Source organism: Rattus norvegicus, chromosome 20 (assembly GCF_036323735.1).
Source record: "Rattus norvegicus strain BN/NHsdMcwi chromosome 20, GRCr8, whole genome shotgun sequence".
Taxonomy (NCBI): domain Eukaryota; kingdom Metazoa; phylum Chordata; class Mammalia; order Rodentia; family Muridae; genus Rattus; species Rattus norvegicus.
Window position 1 is genome coordinate 47,865,880 of NC_086038.1, and position 15,231 is coordinate 47,881,110.

The 15,231-nt window shown below is 42.1% G+C and overlaps 1 protein-coding gene across 3 annotated transcripts in view; it reads left to right on the plus strand.

Moving 5' to 3' along the window:
- The window catches only part of Sec63 (SEC63 homolog, protein translocation regulator), a 68,958-nt gene that overhangs the window by 38,589 nt on the left and 15,138 nt on the right, over positions 1–15,231 (plus strand). For 2 of the 3 annotated variants that reach the window (NM_001107637.1, XM_006256570.5), the window contains exons 9-18: positions 876–970; positions 1,065–1,197; positions 3,402–3,494; positions 4,704–4,858; positions 6,344–6,491; positions 9,090–9,172; positions 10,929–10,988; positions 11,149–11,322; positions 13,614–13,772; positions 14,413–14,514. In NM_001107637.1, the coding sequence (NP_001101107.1) occupies positions 876–970; positions 1,065–1,197; positions 3,402–3,494; positions 4,704–4,858; positions 6,344–6,491; positions 9,090–9,172; positions 10,929–10,988; positions 11,149–11,322; positions 13,614–13,772; positions 14,413–14,514 (1,202 nt within the window). The remainder of the gene's footprint in view (positions 1–875; positions 971–1,064; positions 1,198–3,401; positions 3,495–4,703; positions 4,859–6,343; positions 6,492–9,089; positions 9,173–10,928; positions 10,989–11,148; positions 11,323–13,613; positions 13,773–14,412; positions 14,515–15,231) is intronic. The other variant, XM_006256571.5, reaches the window with a different exon arrangement.

Here is a 15,231-nt window from a genome sequence, read left to right on the forward strand (position 1 = left end):
TGGTGGTGGTATACACCTTTAAACCCAGTACTTGGGAGGCTGGGGCAGGCAGGTCTTGGTGAGTTTCAGGCCAGCCCGATCTCTACATATTAAGTTCTAGACCAAAGTTACATGGGAAGGCCATCTGCAAAAAAAAATAATTGTTTTATAGTAGTAGTTCATATATTTCCCGTGCCTGCTATTTTTGGGGCACACCTGAAGTACTGAAGTACAAGGAGGAGTGTGAGGGGTCGTTATTGCCTAGGCCGTTTAGGCAGGAAGGGACAGACCTGTATCTCTGCTCTTCAGCACTGCTGCAGTCCCCTTCCTTTGTTGTCATGTGTGTATTTTCTGCTCTGTTAAAGATAAGGTAATACTGGTGGTTAAAGTGAGATTGGTGAGTAGTGCCAGCCCTTAAAGAACTGTTAAGATAATACTTGGGGCACATGGAATTGTGTGTTTCCACGAAACTCTCCAAGGTTCCACAATTTTGGTTACTCTACAGTCTGAGAAGTCATGGACTAAGGAGAGTCTCTCGCTTTTGGTACTACTTAAACTGGAGGTCACTCTCTTACATGCAACAGTCTAACATCATATGTCACACTAATGCTCCCCAGCAGGCTCCTTTGGAACACTTGCTTAGTTTAGAAACATGCTATTTTAACTGTCCAGTTGCTTTTGTGTTCTTAGTTTGATAAACACCTGTGTGTATTTTTAAAAGTTAAGTTTTTTTGTTGTTTTGTTTGTTGTTGTTGTTGTTGTTTTAGTGGGAGATATTAATTTACTTGCCAGTAGTGGAGGTCAGATGACTTTTCAGCATATTGCATGATTAGGAAGAGAAATCAGTAGATAAACAAATACCTATTTATCATTGTATTTGTGTTTTTTTTCCCTAGGTCTCATCATGGTTTTAGCTGGAGCTTCTGAATTTGATCCTCAATATAATAAAGATGCCACAAGCAGGCCAACAGATAATGTTTTAATACCTCAGGTTAGGCTCATCTTACAGACTCCTCAGTGAGCAGTGAAATACCAAAGTGAATGATTCATGTCCTGTTTCTGAATAATTCCTTTATTTGTCTTAGCTAATCAGGGAAATTGGCAGCATAAATTTAAAGAAGAATGAACCTCCACTTACCTGTCCATATAGCCTGAAGGCCAGAGTTCTTTTACTGTCTCATCTTGCTAGAATGAAAATTCCTGAGACACTGGAAGAAGGTATTTGTGATTAACATTTGAAGGGCTTTAAGGGGACCAAAGCAACAGATACAAGCAGTCCTGGCGATTCAGCACTTAGATGCTGTTCTTTTTTCCCCAACCACATAGTTGTTTATATTTCTTTTAAAAAAATCTATATGCTGTGCACATATTTTGCAGATAGTAAAGGTCTGCATCAGGTGCTTTGGCAAATGTCAAAATGTGTTGTTTGGAGACGAGAATACTTTGTATGAGATGGTTGCTAACTGTGGGTTAGCGAGGGTTCGCGCTGGCTTTGCTTTTTGTCCGCAGTGCTGTCTCTCCGCTATCCTTGCTCTTTCTCAGCTCTCTCCGGACTAAGATCATAGATGTGGGACATCATGTCTGACTCCTAGGTTTTTTTTGAGAAAAGAACTTGAAAGCCTTTTAGCAGGGACAAAAGTGGATTTTATATTAAATGTCTGACCCTCTTAATCCAACATAATTCTCTCCATTTCTCAGTAGTAACTACAGAGAAATGGTTTGATCTTTACTTAAAGGTTCACTCCCTCACAAGAGAGAGTGTTTGAAGCTCTCTCTCCTTCCTCTTCAGAACAGAGGCTGGAGATGGAAGCATTTGCAGAGACCGTGGATGGATGCCATCTCCTTTTCAGTAGGGACTTAGAACACACTGTCCTAAGGACAAGTGTGCTTTTTGAATGAAATCTTTCTGCTGCATCACTGTCCGACTAGTGGTGCAGCCCGGACGTCTGACAATATGATGGTCCAGTGCTCAGTCCTTGGTGCCAGCCAGCGGGTGCTTCGGGTGGAAGGGAAGGGGAGAGTTAGGCACCACCATTGGAATTACTTTGAAATAAATGAGTAGTTTTGTTACTAATGTTCTGTGCACATATATAGGCACTTTTACTAGTAATTTCTCACACATAGGTGACCTGCTTTTTAGGCAGAATACAAAATTTAATAGATTTCATTTTAAAAGTTAGTTTTATTTACCTGGGTATTCTTTCTGCGTGTATATACTGGTACCACAGAGGCCTAAAGAGGGAGGGCATTGGGTCCCCTGGAATTGCAGTTATGAGGAGTTTAGCTGTTGGAAGTTGAACTCAAGTCATCTACAAGAGTAGCCAGAGCTCGTTCATAACTCTTGAGCCATCTCTCCTCAAATGGAGAAGTGTAAATGTAACTGTTAAAGAACTGTTAAAGCGGGGCTGGGGATTTAGCTCAGTGGTAGAGCGCTTACCTAGGAAGCGCAAGGCCCTGGGTTTGGTCCCCAGCTCCGAAAAAAAGAACCAAAAAAAAAAAAAGAACTGTTAAAGCACTTATTTCTTTTTTTTTTTTTTTCTTTTTTTCGGAGCTGGGGACCGAACCCAGGGCCTTGCGTTTGCTAAGCAAGCACTCTACCACTGAGCTAAATCCCCAACTCCAAAGCACTTATTTCTATTGCTGGTTCTTGGCCTCAGGATCTGACTGCGTGTCAAATACTCTACTGCATAGCTCTGTTTCCAGGCTGTTAGAATTTTTTAATATAAATTTTATTTTAATGTATATGAGTATTTTGCCCACAATATGTGTTCCGTGCCTGAGAAGGCCAGAAGAGAGTATTAGATCACCTGGGACTATAGTACAGACTGTTGTCAGCCGCCATGTTGGTGCTAGGACTTGAATCTGGGTCCTCTGAAGAGTGATCGCTGCTCTCACCCACTGAGTTTTCTTTGCCAGTCCGTTTTGTATATGTTTGTTTCTGGAAGGTGGACTCAGATCATCAGGCTTGCAGCAGAAGCTAAGCACAAGGAGTGCTTAGCCAGCCCCTTGGTTAACTTCTTCCCCTTCCTGCATTGACTGACTTTATTCTCACTCACGGTCTCTGTGTTTAACCACAGTTACAGGAGCATAATAGCTGCAGGAATAGAGCAGTCCCAGAGATAGCGGGATTGGAATTGAATTCATGATTAAGACCGTTTTAAAGAAAATAAGGAATATATAATAAATAGTACCCCATTCTGTTAGAATTTTGGCTTTGCTACATCTTCTGCTAGTGATGACTTTCTGTCTTGTGTTTGCAGTAATGTTGAGGAGAAATTTTCTTTGAAACATTAAGATTCTGAGGCTGGGTAGAATATTTAAGGGCAGCACATTTTGTGCTAGCCTTGGGCTTCAAGTGGGAAAGGTTTTTTGACTGTAAGATTAGAATAGTTTATTTCAGGGTTTTTGCTTTGCTTTTTCAGATCAACAGTTCATGCTGAAAAAGTGTCCTGCTCTGCTTCAGGAAATGGTGAATGTAATCTGCCAGCTGATAATAATGGCCCGGAGCCGTGAAGGTGAGGGGGAGGGGGAGGGGAGGGGGAAGGTGGAGGGGGGGGAGGAGGAGGGAAAGGGGGAGGGAAAGATGAGGAGGAGGAGGAAGAGGAGGAGGAGGAAGAGGAAGAGGAGGAGGAGGAAGAGGAGGAGGAAAAGGAAGAGAAGATAGAATTGTGCTTGCCCTGGGGGGCGTTGGCCTGGTTCACTTAACAGTTAAGGCTTTATGAAGATGTAATTATAGTTCGAACACCAGGGTCGGGGTTCTCAGATTGCTTATGGCTCAGTCTTTTCATTTGCTTTATTTTTAGTGCTTTAAACTTTTTCTTTCCTCTGAATACTTTTGAGTTATTTTTGTATTTTCACAGTGAGTTTGAAATAATTTTTTAATTGGCATAATACGGTTTTTTGTTTGTTTGTTTTGTTTTTTGGATGAAAAGAACAGGAATTTTTGGCCATTATTGGAAAAGAGGCTAAAAAAAAAGGAGAGTGTTTATAGTTTCTTGTTGGTGATTTTAATTCTTGGCAGTGTTACAGTGCCTTTGGAATGTCCCAACATCTGCTAGTTGGAGTTAACACAGGAGTTCTTAGCCAGGCGGGACGTAATCCTGTAACTTCAGCACTGCTTAGGCACAGGAAGGAGTCCTGCTTGAAGTCAGTCTGGGCTTCACACAGCAACCTCATTGCCTCAAAGTAAACAAAAATACATCTGAAAACACAAAATCTCTCCTACGTTTTGAGATGGGCTCTTGCTGTGTAGTCACACTGGCTTTGAACTCAGTCTTTCTCCCTCAGCTTCCTAAGCAGAAGGTTTCCCTGTGCTCCACCTCGCCTGGCTCAGGACATTTGGGGATTCGTGTTTGTGGCTGCATCTTACTCCGTCACCCAGGCTGGTCTTGAAAGCACTGCCCTCACCTCAGCTCCCTGGTGCTTGGATTGCCATCCAGGGCTTGGGAGTGTGGCTGCTCTCCAGGTTACGTCATGGTGTGTTGTTAGCGCCTGATGCTTTATGATTATTGGAGTTGATAGAGAGATTCTTGTTAATGGTTGTTGCTGGGTAATGCACAATGACCAATTTTATGTATTTTTAACATTTTTTTCAGTAGCTTTAAAGGAAAATCAATATCCAGATCTTGAATTTTAGGTGTTAGATGTTAGTGTGATTTTATCCCTTGTGATAAAAGTATAAAAAGTATAGCTCTTTTGTTTCTTTTTCTCCTGTTCTTTCTAAGAAAGGGAGTTTCGTGCTCCAACTTTGGCATCCTTAGAAAACTGCATGAAGCTTTCCCAGATGGCTGTTCAGGGGCTGCAGCAGTTCAAGTCTCCCCTTCTGCAGCTCCCTCACATCGAAGAAGACAATCTTAGAAGAGTTTCAAACCACAAAAAGGTTTGTTGACTGCTTTCTAGTCAAAGTTTACCAACTTGTGTAACAAGGGAATGTGAATAAAAGAAGTGTTCTAGACTTCATTATGTAGGTTTCTTAGATTTAGAATTTTTTTTTTTTTTGGTTCATATTTCTTGATTAGGTGGTTTTATGTATTTTGCTACTATAGAATTACTGTTTTGCATTGAGTAAATTTTAGTTAATACTTTGTACATCTCAAAGATTTATATATCAAGTAATAATACACTGTATACTTTCCATTTTGTTTTTGACTTAAAAGTTGGGTAGTTGTTATAGTTGAGTATGAACAAAACTAAAAAAAAATCGAAGTATTTACAAAACTAATGTTGGATGGATGGTAGTCAAGTGCTTGCTTGGTATGCACAGGACCCTGGGTCAGTACCATCTAGTTACAGGGTGTGGGAGGATGCGGTCATTAAGAGAATTTCTTTTTTTTAGGAAATACAGTAAACACTTGAATATTTCAAAAGTATGTAGAAATGAAAAGGTTTGGGAAATAAAACAGAGTTGTGATTATAGGAGGAGATTTTAAGCATTTCTCTTGGGCGTGGTGGTGTGAGCATGTACTGTATGCTCAGCCTTTTGGGAGGATGAAGCAGGAGGGTTGTAGGAAATTTGAGGCCTAGGCTAAGTAGTGAACTGGAGGCCAACCTGGGCCAGAGTGAGCCCGTTTTAAGAAAACAAAGAGAGGGGCTGGAGAGATGGCTCAGTGGCTAAGAGCACTGACTGCCCTTCCAGAGGTCCTGAGTTCAAATCCCAGCAACCACATAGTGACTCACAATCATCTGTAATGAGAACTGATGCCCTCTTCTAGTGTGTCTGAAGAGAACTACAGTGTACTTGTATATAATAAATAAATAAATCTTTAAAAAAGTATTTATAAAAAAAAAAGAAAACAAAGAGAAAAAGAAAAAAGTTACTTTGTATACAATAAAAGAAGTAAGTTAAAGACAGGCTTTGGATTTGGTGGTGTTAAAGGAAATAACTGTATAAGAAGTCGGTATCCAAGTTCAGTTTATTAGTCATTGCCGTTATGTTACACATGAGTCTACACCAGCATTGAATTAAAATTCGCCTGCCTCATGATTTAATCTCTGTGAAAATGAAAAGTACCTAGTACTTAACTTTCAATTAATTTAAATATATTAGATTTATTGCATAGAAAACTTCTAGAGGCCACCTGTACTTGGAAGATTTTCTTTTTAAGGCTGAAAATAAATTTAGGACAACAGTTTATTGTTTTAGTCTATATGAACATGTTTTTATTTTTATGCTGTCTTTTTTTCTGACAAATCCTGTAAGGAATTTATAAAACAAACTTAGTTTTAATGGTTTTGCTTTGAAATGCCCATAATGATAACTTTTTATGAAGTTGCTGGCTTTTATTTGGTCAGCATGCCATTAATTTTCATTGGATGAAAATTTTTATTTATTCATTCATTCATTTTATTTATTTTTCTTTTTTAGTTCAAAATTAAAAGTATCCAGGATTTGGTCAGTTTAAAAGAAGCAGATCGTCATAGTCTGCTACACTTCCTTGAAGATGAAAAGTATGAAGAGGTCATGGCAGTTCTTGGGAGTTTCCCGTATGTGACCATGGACATAAAATCACAGGGTGAGTGGGTTCCCTGTGCACATCGATGATCTGCTCTCGTTTACTTGAGTCAGGCTCCTTCTTTGTCCCTTCATCTCGCTACTCTGTCTCTCCAGCCTTCATCGACCTTTTAGGTCAGGTTCTTGAGGCTTGGAGAGATCTTCCTCCGCCTTACCAGAGCTGAGGTGCAGACAGGCACGCTCCACTGTCTTTCTTCCTGACACATTAATAATGTGATTGTAGTTAGACTGTGCAGAGCTGTGGTTGTTTTTGTCAAAACCCTGTTTTTATCTTTGTCACAGTTGTGCTGAGTACGAGGACACTGTTTTGTAGTTGGACATCGGATTATTGATTTGTGTGTGTGCCAATCTCCTGTAACTGGAAATTGGCTCTGAGTGAGGACAGGAAAACTTAACCTTAGTTGAATCCTTCACGAGTGGAGCTGGGCAGGAGGTCATGCTCAGAGTGTAGAATATAGAACCCTGATATAGAACCCTGTGGTTTCTTTATTTCCTGTCATATCATAGGCTGCCATTCCTGTCCTAACCCTGGCTATTCTGTGCAGTCTTTCTTCAAGTTAATGTTCTTAAAATACCAGTTATAATCTCGAAAGTGCCTTTGGGGCACTCCTGCATCAGGGCCCACTGGCAGCTCCTTCGGTTCCTTTTCAGTGGAGTCCTGGTATCCTCTCGTAATTGCTTAACTTCCCAAAGAATCCAAGAGGTGTCCACATGTGGTGAAAGGAGATCTTTCACATATATTATTAAAAGAAATAGTTATTTAGTGCTAAAATTAGCATTTATCTATAATAGGCTTTGAAAATTACTGTGCCTGTGCTTCGTGTGTTTTTTTTTTTATCTCTGTGTCTGTTTAAATGAAAAGACTTACTTTCTACCAACATAATTGCCCCGTCACAGTTTTAATAGCTGAACAATATCTTTGAGCACAGGAAGTACAGACTGTTAGTTTAACCTGTCTGTGGTGTAGTTCCGAGTTGTATCATCATCAATTACTGTTGAGAGAACAAAGATGCAGGGACAGGTTAGGAATAATTTCCATCTTTAAAGAGTCCATCATCAAGTTGATTATAAGATTAGAAACAGCATAGTGATGCTTCGTGCTGTGTGATGACGTGCACTGCTCCTTACGTCCGTCTAAAGTGCTGCGTGCATGTACTCCACTACATCTGGAGAGCTGTGCTCACAGCACTGTGCCTTACTGAAGTTGTATCCTAACATGAGTGAGAAGTAAATGAGTTCCTAAAATTGAGATGCTAGGGACAGGGAAGCAAATAGGAGCATCTGGTTTGGTTTACGGTGTGTATAGGATGTCTGCAAAGTATTTATGTATAGTTAATAAACAACTTCTTCTGGAATTTGGGAGTTTCCTTTTAGATTAGTGAGTTTTTAGACTTCAAAGTCTAATGCTGCATTTAGGGGCTGGAAAGATAACCTCAGATGTGAAGTGTACCTCCTGTGTCAGGTGCTGGTGACTCAGACCTCTAATCTCAGATTTTGGGAGGCAGAGGAAGGTGGACCCTGTGAGTTTCAAGCCAACCTGGAATATAAAGCAAGTTCCAGGACAGCCAGGACTGCACAGGGAACCCTAGGACAGCCAGGACTACACAGGGAACCCTAGGACAGCCGGGACTGCACAGGGAACCCTAGGACAGCCGGGACTGCACAGGGAACCCTAGGACAGCCGGGACTGCACAGGGAACCCTAGGACAGCCGGGACTGCACAGGGAACCCTAGGACAGCCGGGACTGCACAGGGAACCCTAGGACAGCCGGGACTGCACAGGGAACCCTAGGACAGCCGGGACTGCACAGGGAACCCTAGGACAGCCGGGACTGCACAGGGAACCCTAGGACAGCCGGGACTGCACAGGGAACCCTGTCTTGAAAAACAACTCCAATAAGGCCACACCTCCTAATAGCGCTGCTCCCTAGGCTAGGGCCAATCAAGCCACCACACTCATCCTCGTGACATACCTCTTCCCAAAAGGCCACACCTCCTGATTCTTCCTAAGGTACCAGCTGGGGGCCAAGCATTCAAACTGTCACATCTGCTGGACAGTATTCTTTTATAAAGATACGGAATTCTACACAAGTTCGCATGTCATCCTTGCACACAGACAACACTAACCTTCCTGCTTTTGTACTTGTGTGTTTTTCCAAAGCTCTCCCTTAAAACCCTTTTTACTGTGAAGAAAGTATGTTGAAGTTACTGCTTTAAATGTTGCTTTTTAAATGTTTGAGGTCATTGGAATGTTAGATTTTATTATTTTATCCTTTTCCTCAGGCATTGGCCAGAGAAGTAAAATTACACTATATCCTACCTACAAAGTCGGTTTTGAGACTGGGCAGTTCTAGTGCAGCCATGAGGCTTGGCTTCTTGAGTGGAGGTGGTAGTAAGTGAATCACGGTAGTTCTTCAAGGATTAGGGAAGCAGTTGTTGGAGACACCTAGAGGCCTTACAGTTATCAAATTATTTTAATAAGCTTTTAAAAAGATGTTCAAACTACTGAAGTACCAGATTGTTTGGGACAAGGTAACCCTGCTGTGTGCATTGACTGAGAACTGGTTTTTCTGTTTCGTTCTGTGCTCCTGCCTCACAGTGTTGGATGATGAAGACAGCAACAACATCACAGTAGGGTCCCTGGTCACAGTGCTGGTTAAACTGACGAGGCAGACGATGGCTGTGAGTAGTTACTGTGTGACTCACTTATCTACACTTACTTATGTGTGTTTACTATTACGGAGGCTGATTTGTGTGAGAACGCACATGTATGTGCACATGGGTGCACATAGTCAATATCTGATTTTGCAGTGTGTTTGAGATGGTGTCGCTCAATTGCCTTGTGTTTGCCAATTTAGTGAGGCTGTCTGGCCAGCTCGTACCAGAGATCCACCTCCCTAGTTACTGGGGTTCTAAGCATGTGCTATCCATCATGTCTGGGTTCTAAGCATGTGCTACCCATCATGTCTGGCTTTAATTTCTTTCTTTCTTCCTTTTTTTTAAGATTTAGTCATTGTGTGTGTGTGAATGTTTTACCTGTTTGTATGCATATACATATGCATATATATACCACGTGAGTTCCTGGTGACCACAGAGGTCAGAAGAGGACATAGGAGGTTATGAGGCACCATATGGGATCTTAGAATTGAACCCGGGACCTCTATCAAGAGCACTAAGTGTCCTAAACCACTGTGGTACCTTCCTGGGTCTCCAACCCCATACTGTTTAAAGCATTGTCCGTTTGGGTCTCTGCAGTGAACATCCACGTCTACCGCGTACACTGATACGTGCTCTTTTAACATACACTTGTATATATTTCTTCCACCTTGTTGTCCTATTTCTGTTACCTTTCAAGTTACTTAATGAAGTTATCACTCAGGCTTTTTATTTTGTGTGTGTGTGTGTGTGTTTGTGGAAAATCCCTTGGGCTTTCAGGCCAGCCGGGCCAGCCAAGTCTTGAGTCTGTGAGAGAATACTTGCCTCAAAAAATTATGTGAACGGAAATAATAAGCCTTTAGATCCCAACCTCTGGCTTTACATGTGCACCCGTGTGCGCACACATAGTGTTGGTTCAGTAGTACATACTTACTTGTAGCATGTGTGAGGAGCAAGGCTCTTTACCCATCACTTCAGACAAACAAAATCCAAAGCTGTATAGTGCTAGTGTGGTGCCACATGTCCATAATTCCAGCAACTTGGGCTCAGGAGCCTGAGACAGGGGGATTGTGAATTCAGGGCAACTGGGTTACATGAGACCCTGTTAAAACCATAAAAACAAAATGGTGATGCCACCTTACTGATTTCTTAATTAGACTAGCCTGTCTCTTGTAGAGCTTAATAATTACGTTTGCTTTAATTTGTTGGCTTTAGTAACCCTAAGATATTTATTATATGTACCCTCTACCTCTATCACTTGTCATTTTCCAGAATGCATTCTTTACTGTGTTCTAATTGAGCTTTGAATTGTAAACGTGTACTTTCTGTATTGATTCTAATTAAATTATATGATTAATGGATATACTTTTAGGATATGTGAATTTTCTTGACAATCTACTGATAGTATTAAATAAATTTACAGTAGTCCCTTGAGGGTGAAAATTAGAACAGTGTTATATATTTAAATTTCCATTGTAATATTCTTGTTTGATTAATATTAGAATGAAATGAAAATTTAAATTGAAATTATTTGACTTTAAAATGAATAAGCATATATTAAGTCATGGAGGATTTTAACTAGACTGCTTTCGAAGTCCATATGCAATAGCTGTGAGATAGTTTGGAAGGTTGCTAACTGGGTATGTACAGACTTAGGACTGCCGCCTACTTACCCTCCCAGTTGCAACCGATTAACAGAGCTTTATGGATAAACATTTTGGAAGAGTTTATTTCCCATCTGACAGACAGCTGTGGGCTTACAGTGCTATTCTTGTGCCTCTAGGAAGTGTTTGAAAAGGAGCAGTCCATCTGCGCTGCTGAGGAACAGCCCGCAGAAGACGGGGTAACGGCCTGCTTTCTTACCGTCTTGGTGAAGAAAGTGCTCTTTTCTTCTTTGGTTGACTTGTAGTACTGGGGGTATAATACAGCCTATGAAAACATTTATTCTCATCAGTCTCCTGTAAAGATGACTGTTAGCCTTAATAGTCGTATGTGGTTTGCAGCAGAGTGATGCCAACAAGAACAAGGCAAAAGGAGGATGGCAGCAGAAGAACAAAGGACCCAAGAAAATGCCCAAATCCAAAAAAAAGAAGCCTTTAAAAAAAAAACCCACAACTGTGCCCTTACCTCAGGGAAAGCAGCAGAAGCAAAAGCAGGCAAATGGAGTTGTTGGGAGTGTAAGTTACCGTTTCTGTTACTGTTGTTACAGATGTGGTCTGTGTGTGGTAACCGTTCAGATGTGTACACAGTTCCTGCAGTTCACATGCGAATATCTACAGTAAGCCCAAGCCAAGATTTGACATCCTTTCTTTGTTTTCTCCCTTTCAAAGACTGGAGATGGACTCAGTACCTCACGGATACAGTGACAGCGCTCAGCTGCTGAGCTGTACCTGTGAAGAAGTAGGAGCTCGGGGCTGAGAGCAGTTAGGAGGGTCTGTGTTCTGCATAGAACCTGAAATGTGTCCCTACACCTACATCGGGTGTCACAACTCCCCGTAACTCCATCTCCAGGGCATCTGTCATCTCTGGTGTCTGCAGGCAGCTACACTTCCATGTGCACATGCCACATACAGATACAGGCATGCACACACAGTTAAAAATATTTAAAAATAATATAAAACCTTGTTAGCATTCAGGAGAGCCGTGAGTCTCTTCGTAGTCAGGGACTCTTCCCTCAGTACTTCCCCCTCTCACTTCTCTGACTTATCGTATGTGTGTAGTGCCCACGATGGCCAGAAGAGGGCATTGGCTTCTCTGCAACTGGAGTTACAGATGGATCTTAGCTGCCACATAGGTGCTAGGAGTGGGTTCTCTAGAAAAAAGCCGTCTCTCCAGTCCTGATGCTCTTCCCTCCTCCCTCCCGTCTTTCATTTTTTGAGATGGGATCTTTTTTTTTTTTTTGCCCTGCCCCTTAAAGATTTACTTATTGTATATGTAAGTACACTGTAGCTGTCTTCAGACACACCAGAAGAGGCCATCAGATCCTATTATAGATGGTTGTGGGATTTTGAACTCAGGACCTCTGGAAGAGTATCAGTGCTTATAACCACTGAGCCATCTCTCCAGCTTCCAAGACGGGATCTTATTATGCAGCCCTGGCTAGCCTGGGACTCACTGTGTAGACCAAGATGGCCAGGTTATACCTGCCTCTGCCTCCTCGGTGCTGAGATCAAAGATATGTGCTGTAATGCCCACTGCTGCTGCTCCTCTCCTCTCCTCTCCTCTCCTCTCCTCTCCTCTCCTCTCCTCTCCTCTCCTCTCCTCTCCTCTTCTCCTTCCTTTCCTTTCCCTTTCTCCCTGCCTCCCTCCCTCCCTCCCTCCCTCCCTCCCTCCCTCCCTCCCTCCCTGCCTCCCTCCCTCCCTCCTTCCCTCCCTCCAGCGTGTTGATGCACATCTTAAAGAGGCAGGGGCAGTGGAGACTACCCTGGTCTACAGAGCAAGTTCTAGAACAGCCAGGGTTATACAGAGGAAAACTTTCTCAAAAAAAAAAAAAAAAAAGCAAAAAATACTTATTTTTATTTATGTGTCTGTATGAATGTATGTTGTGTGTGTGTGTGCGTGCGTGTGTGTATTTGTATTTGTTCATGAGTGCAAGCTGTGAATTCATTTTCAGTATTACCGTCAGCTTCAGCTCTGTGTTCTACCTTGAATGAATTTTTGCCGATAATGTAAATTCTGAGATATTTATTCCAGTATTGATTGAAAATACAATCTTTTCCTTGCTGAATTAGAGTGGCATTTTGTTTAGAGCAAGTGGCCCTTTTGCTTGTAATGTGTCACTCTGTCACCATAGTCCACTCATGTGCTTAATCCTACGCTGCTGTCACACTTGCTGAATGGTAGTGCTTAGTCTTTACCTATGAGAGTGTAAACTCCCTAGCTTGTCATTTTACTTACTTTCTTAACACATCCAATACATTTAGAGTGAGTAATTTTCTCTAGAAATAATTACTAAATTTAGACTGACAGTGTTCGGGTCTTTGGTTTGATGTGGGGAATTAGCACAGTACCTACGGTTCCTGAGTCTTGGTTCACACTGCTGCCTGTCCTCATGACCTTAGAGCTTCTGTACATTTCCTCAGCAGGAGGACAGGCGTGGACATTTGCGCTGCTGTGTACTTGATGACTTTTCTTGCTTATTTTCAGTGACATAAAGATGTCTTTCAGTGGCTGCTGCTGCTTTGCAGGCAGGGAATAGCTGTTTGTTAAGCTTGCCCTTGTGTCAAGGCGTCTAGTCGTGACGTTGATTTTGACCATTTGTGGGGTTGTAATTGCTCCATGTGTGCACTTGCAGCCGTTGGCAGTGAAGACAATTTTTCTTTGAACCTTTATGTCCTCCATCCATTTCTGCCTTTTGCCCTTCTAATCCCGAGCCGGTTAGTGTGTTGACAGGGAATTAGCTTCGGAGACTCAGGATGGTTTATGCTGACTGAGATGTTGAGAACTTTGTTTTTGCTCTGCCTTGCAGGAAGCTGCAATGAAGGAGGAGGAGGAGGACATTTCTGACAAAGGCAGCGACTCTGAAGAGGAGGAGACCAATAGAGACTCGCAGAGCGAGAAGGACGATGGCAGTGACAGAGACTCTGACAGAGAGCAGGATGAGAAGCAAAGCAAAGACGACGAAGCAGTAAGACCTGCTGTCCTGTCCCTGTCCCTTCTGACCCCTTATACTGAGAGCAGAGCCCAGAGCACACCCCACGCTCCAGATTTGTAGTTGAAATCATTGGAATCCGGTTTCTGATGATCACTGAGCTGGGGGTTCGTTTGTTTGATTGTTTACTTGCCTTAACATTTTGGAATCTTCCTACTTTAAGAATGTATTTGTTTTGAGGTATTCTAAAGGAAAAATTTCAGGGATTCTAAAGGAAAATTGTTTCAGCCAAGAATTCGAAACCTGTTTTCTTAAATTTGTTGAAATTACAAAGCAGAGTAGGTCTTGTGTCTGAGAGACACCAGTTTGGTCTTTTAAGGAAAGTCCAGTGATGGGAGGGAGTGTCTCTGGAGAAAGGAGTAAGGGGAGGCAGTTAGGCAGCAGGACAGTCCCTAGAAGGCTCTTCATGGCTTCCACATCATACTTCGACCTACGCAAACCTGACACTAGATAATCAGGAAAGGGGAAGCTTTTATTAGTTGCTGATGATAAGGGTGAGATTTGTGGAAATGAACTTAAAGTCCTTTGTTGGCATCGTCAAGAGTAAAAGCTAAGACTCATCTAAGTGATCTCTGCACGGTACCAGCTGTCAGGTGTTAATGTTTTCTTCTCCTAGGAGTGGCAAGAGCTACAGCAAAGTATACAGAGGAAGGAGAGAGCTCTTTTGGAGACCAAGTCGAAGATAACACACCCTGTGTATAGTCTTTACTTTCCCGAGGTGAGTTTTGCTCAGCCTAGAGCATCTTCTTTCCATAGATTCATCACTAGGCTTGCACTGCTTTGCTCCAATAATTAGTTTATTTTTGATAGGTCACCCTCATAACAAAGGGTATATTGTAACATGAATTACTCTCGAATTACTCATGAATTACGTAACTTGAGTACGTTGCTTACAGGGGATTAATTTTTAGGTCTGTTTGGTTTCCTCTGCTTCTGTCACCTTTGGTCCTGTTACTACGTGTTGTGCTTAATGACTGTTTCATTGAGAGGAGGCATTATAAGATGAATGTATTCATTTTATTTTGGTTACTTGGCTGTTCTGAGTCTTTCACCCACATGGAGTTTTTAGTAGAATGAAAGAAATTCTTCTTTCTGAGGGTTCTTTACCTAGCTACTTGGTACTGTTGTACTGGGAAGGGTTTGTGATCCCCAAAGACCACCAAGGAGCTGACTCCGATGTAATCCCATTAGGGTCTCTTTACTACAAACTCAAGTTTGGGTTTGGGCTTACTCACTGCAGGCCAACAGGACTGTTTGGTGAAGCCGCCCCAAACTCATCGGGACAAGGTTTTATAGGAAATAGAAGTAAAGGAGGGGAGGCCCAGCCTGGCAAGTGTCAGGGGAAATGTCTGACGTAAGCCCACAGGTGGGTGCTCTGAAGCAAGACTGTATACAGTCACGAACGGTCTGACAGAACATCTGAAACCATCAGACT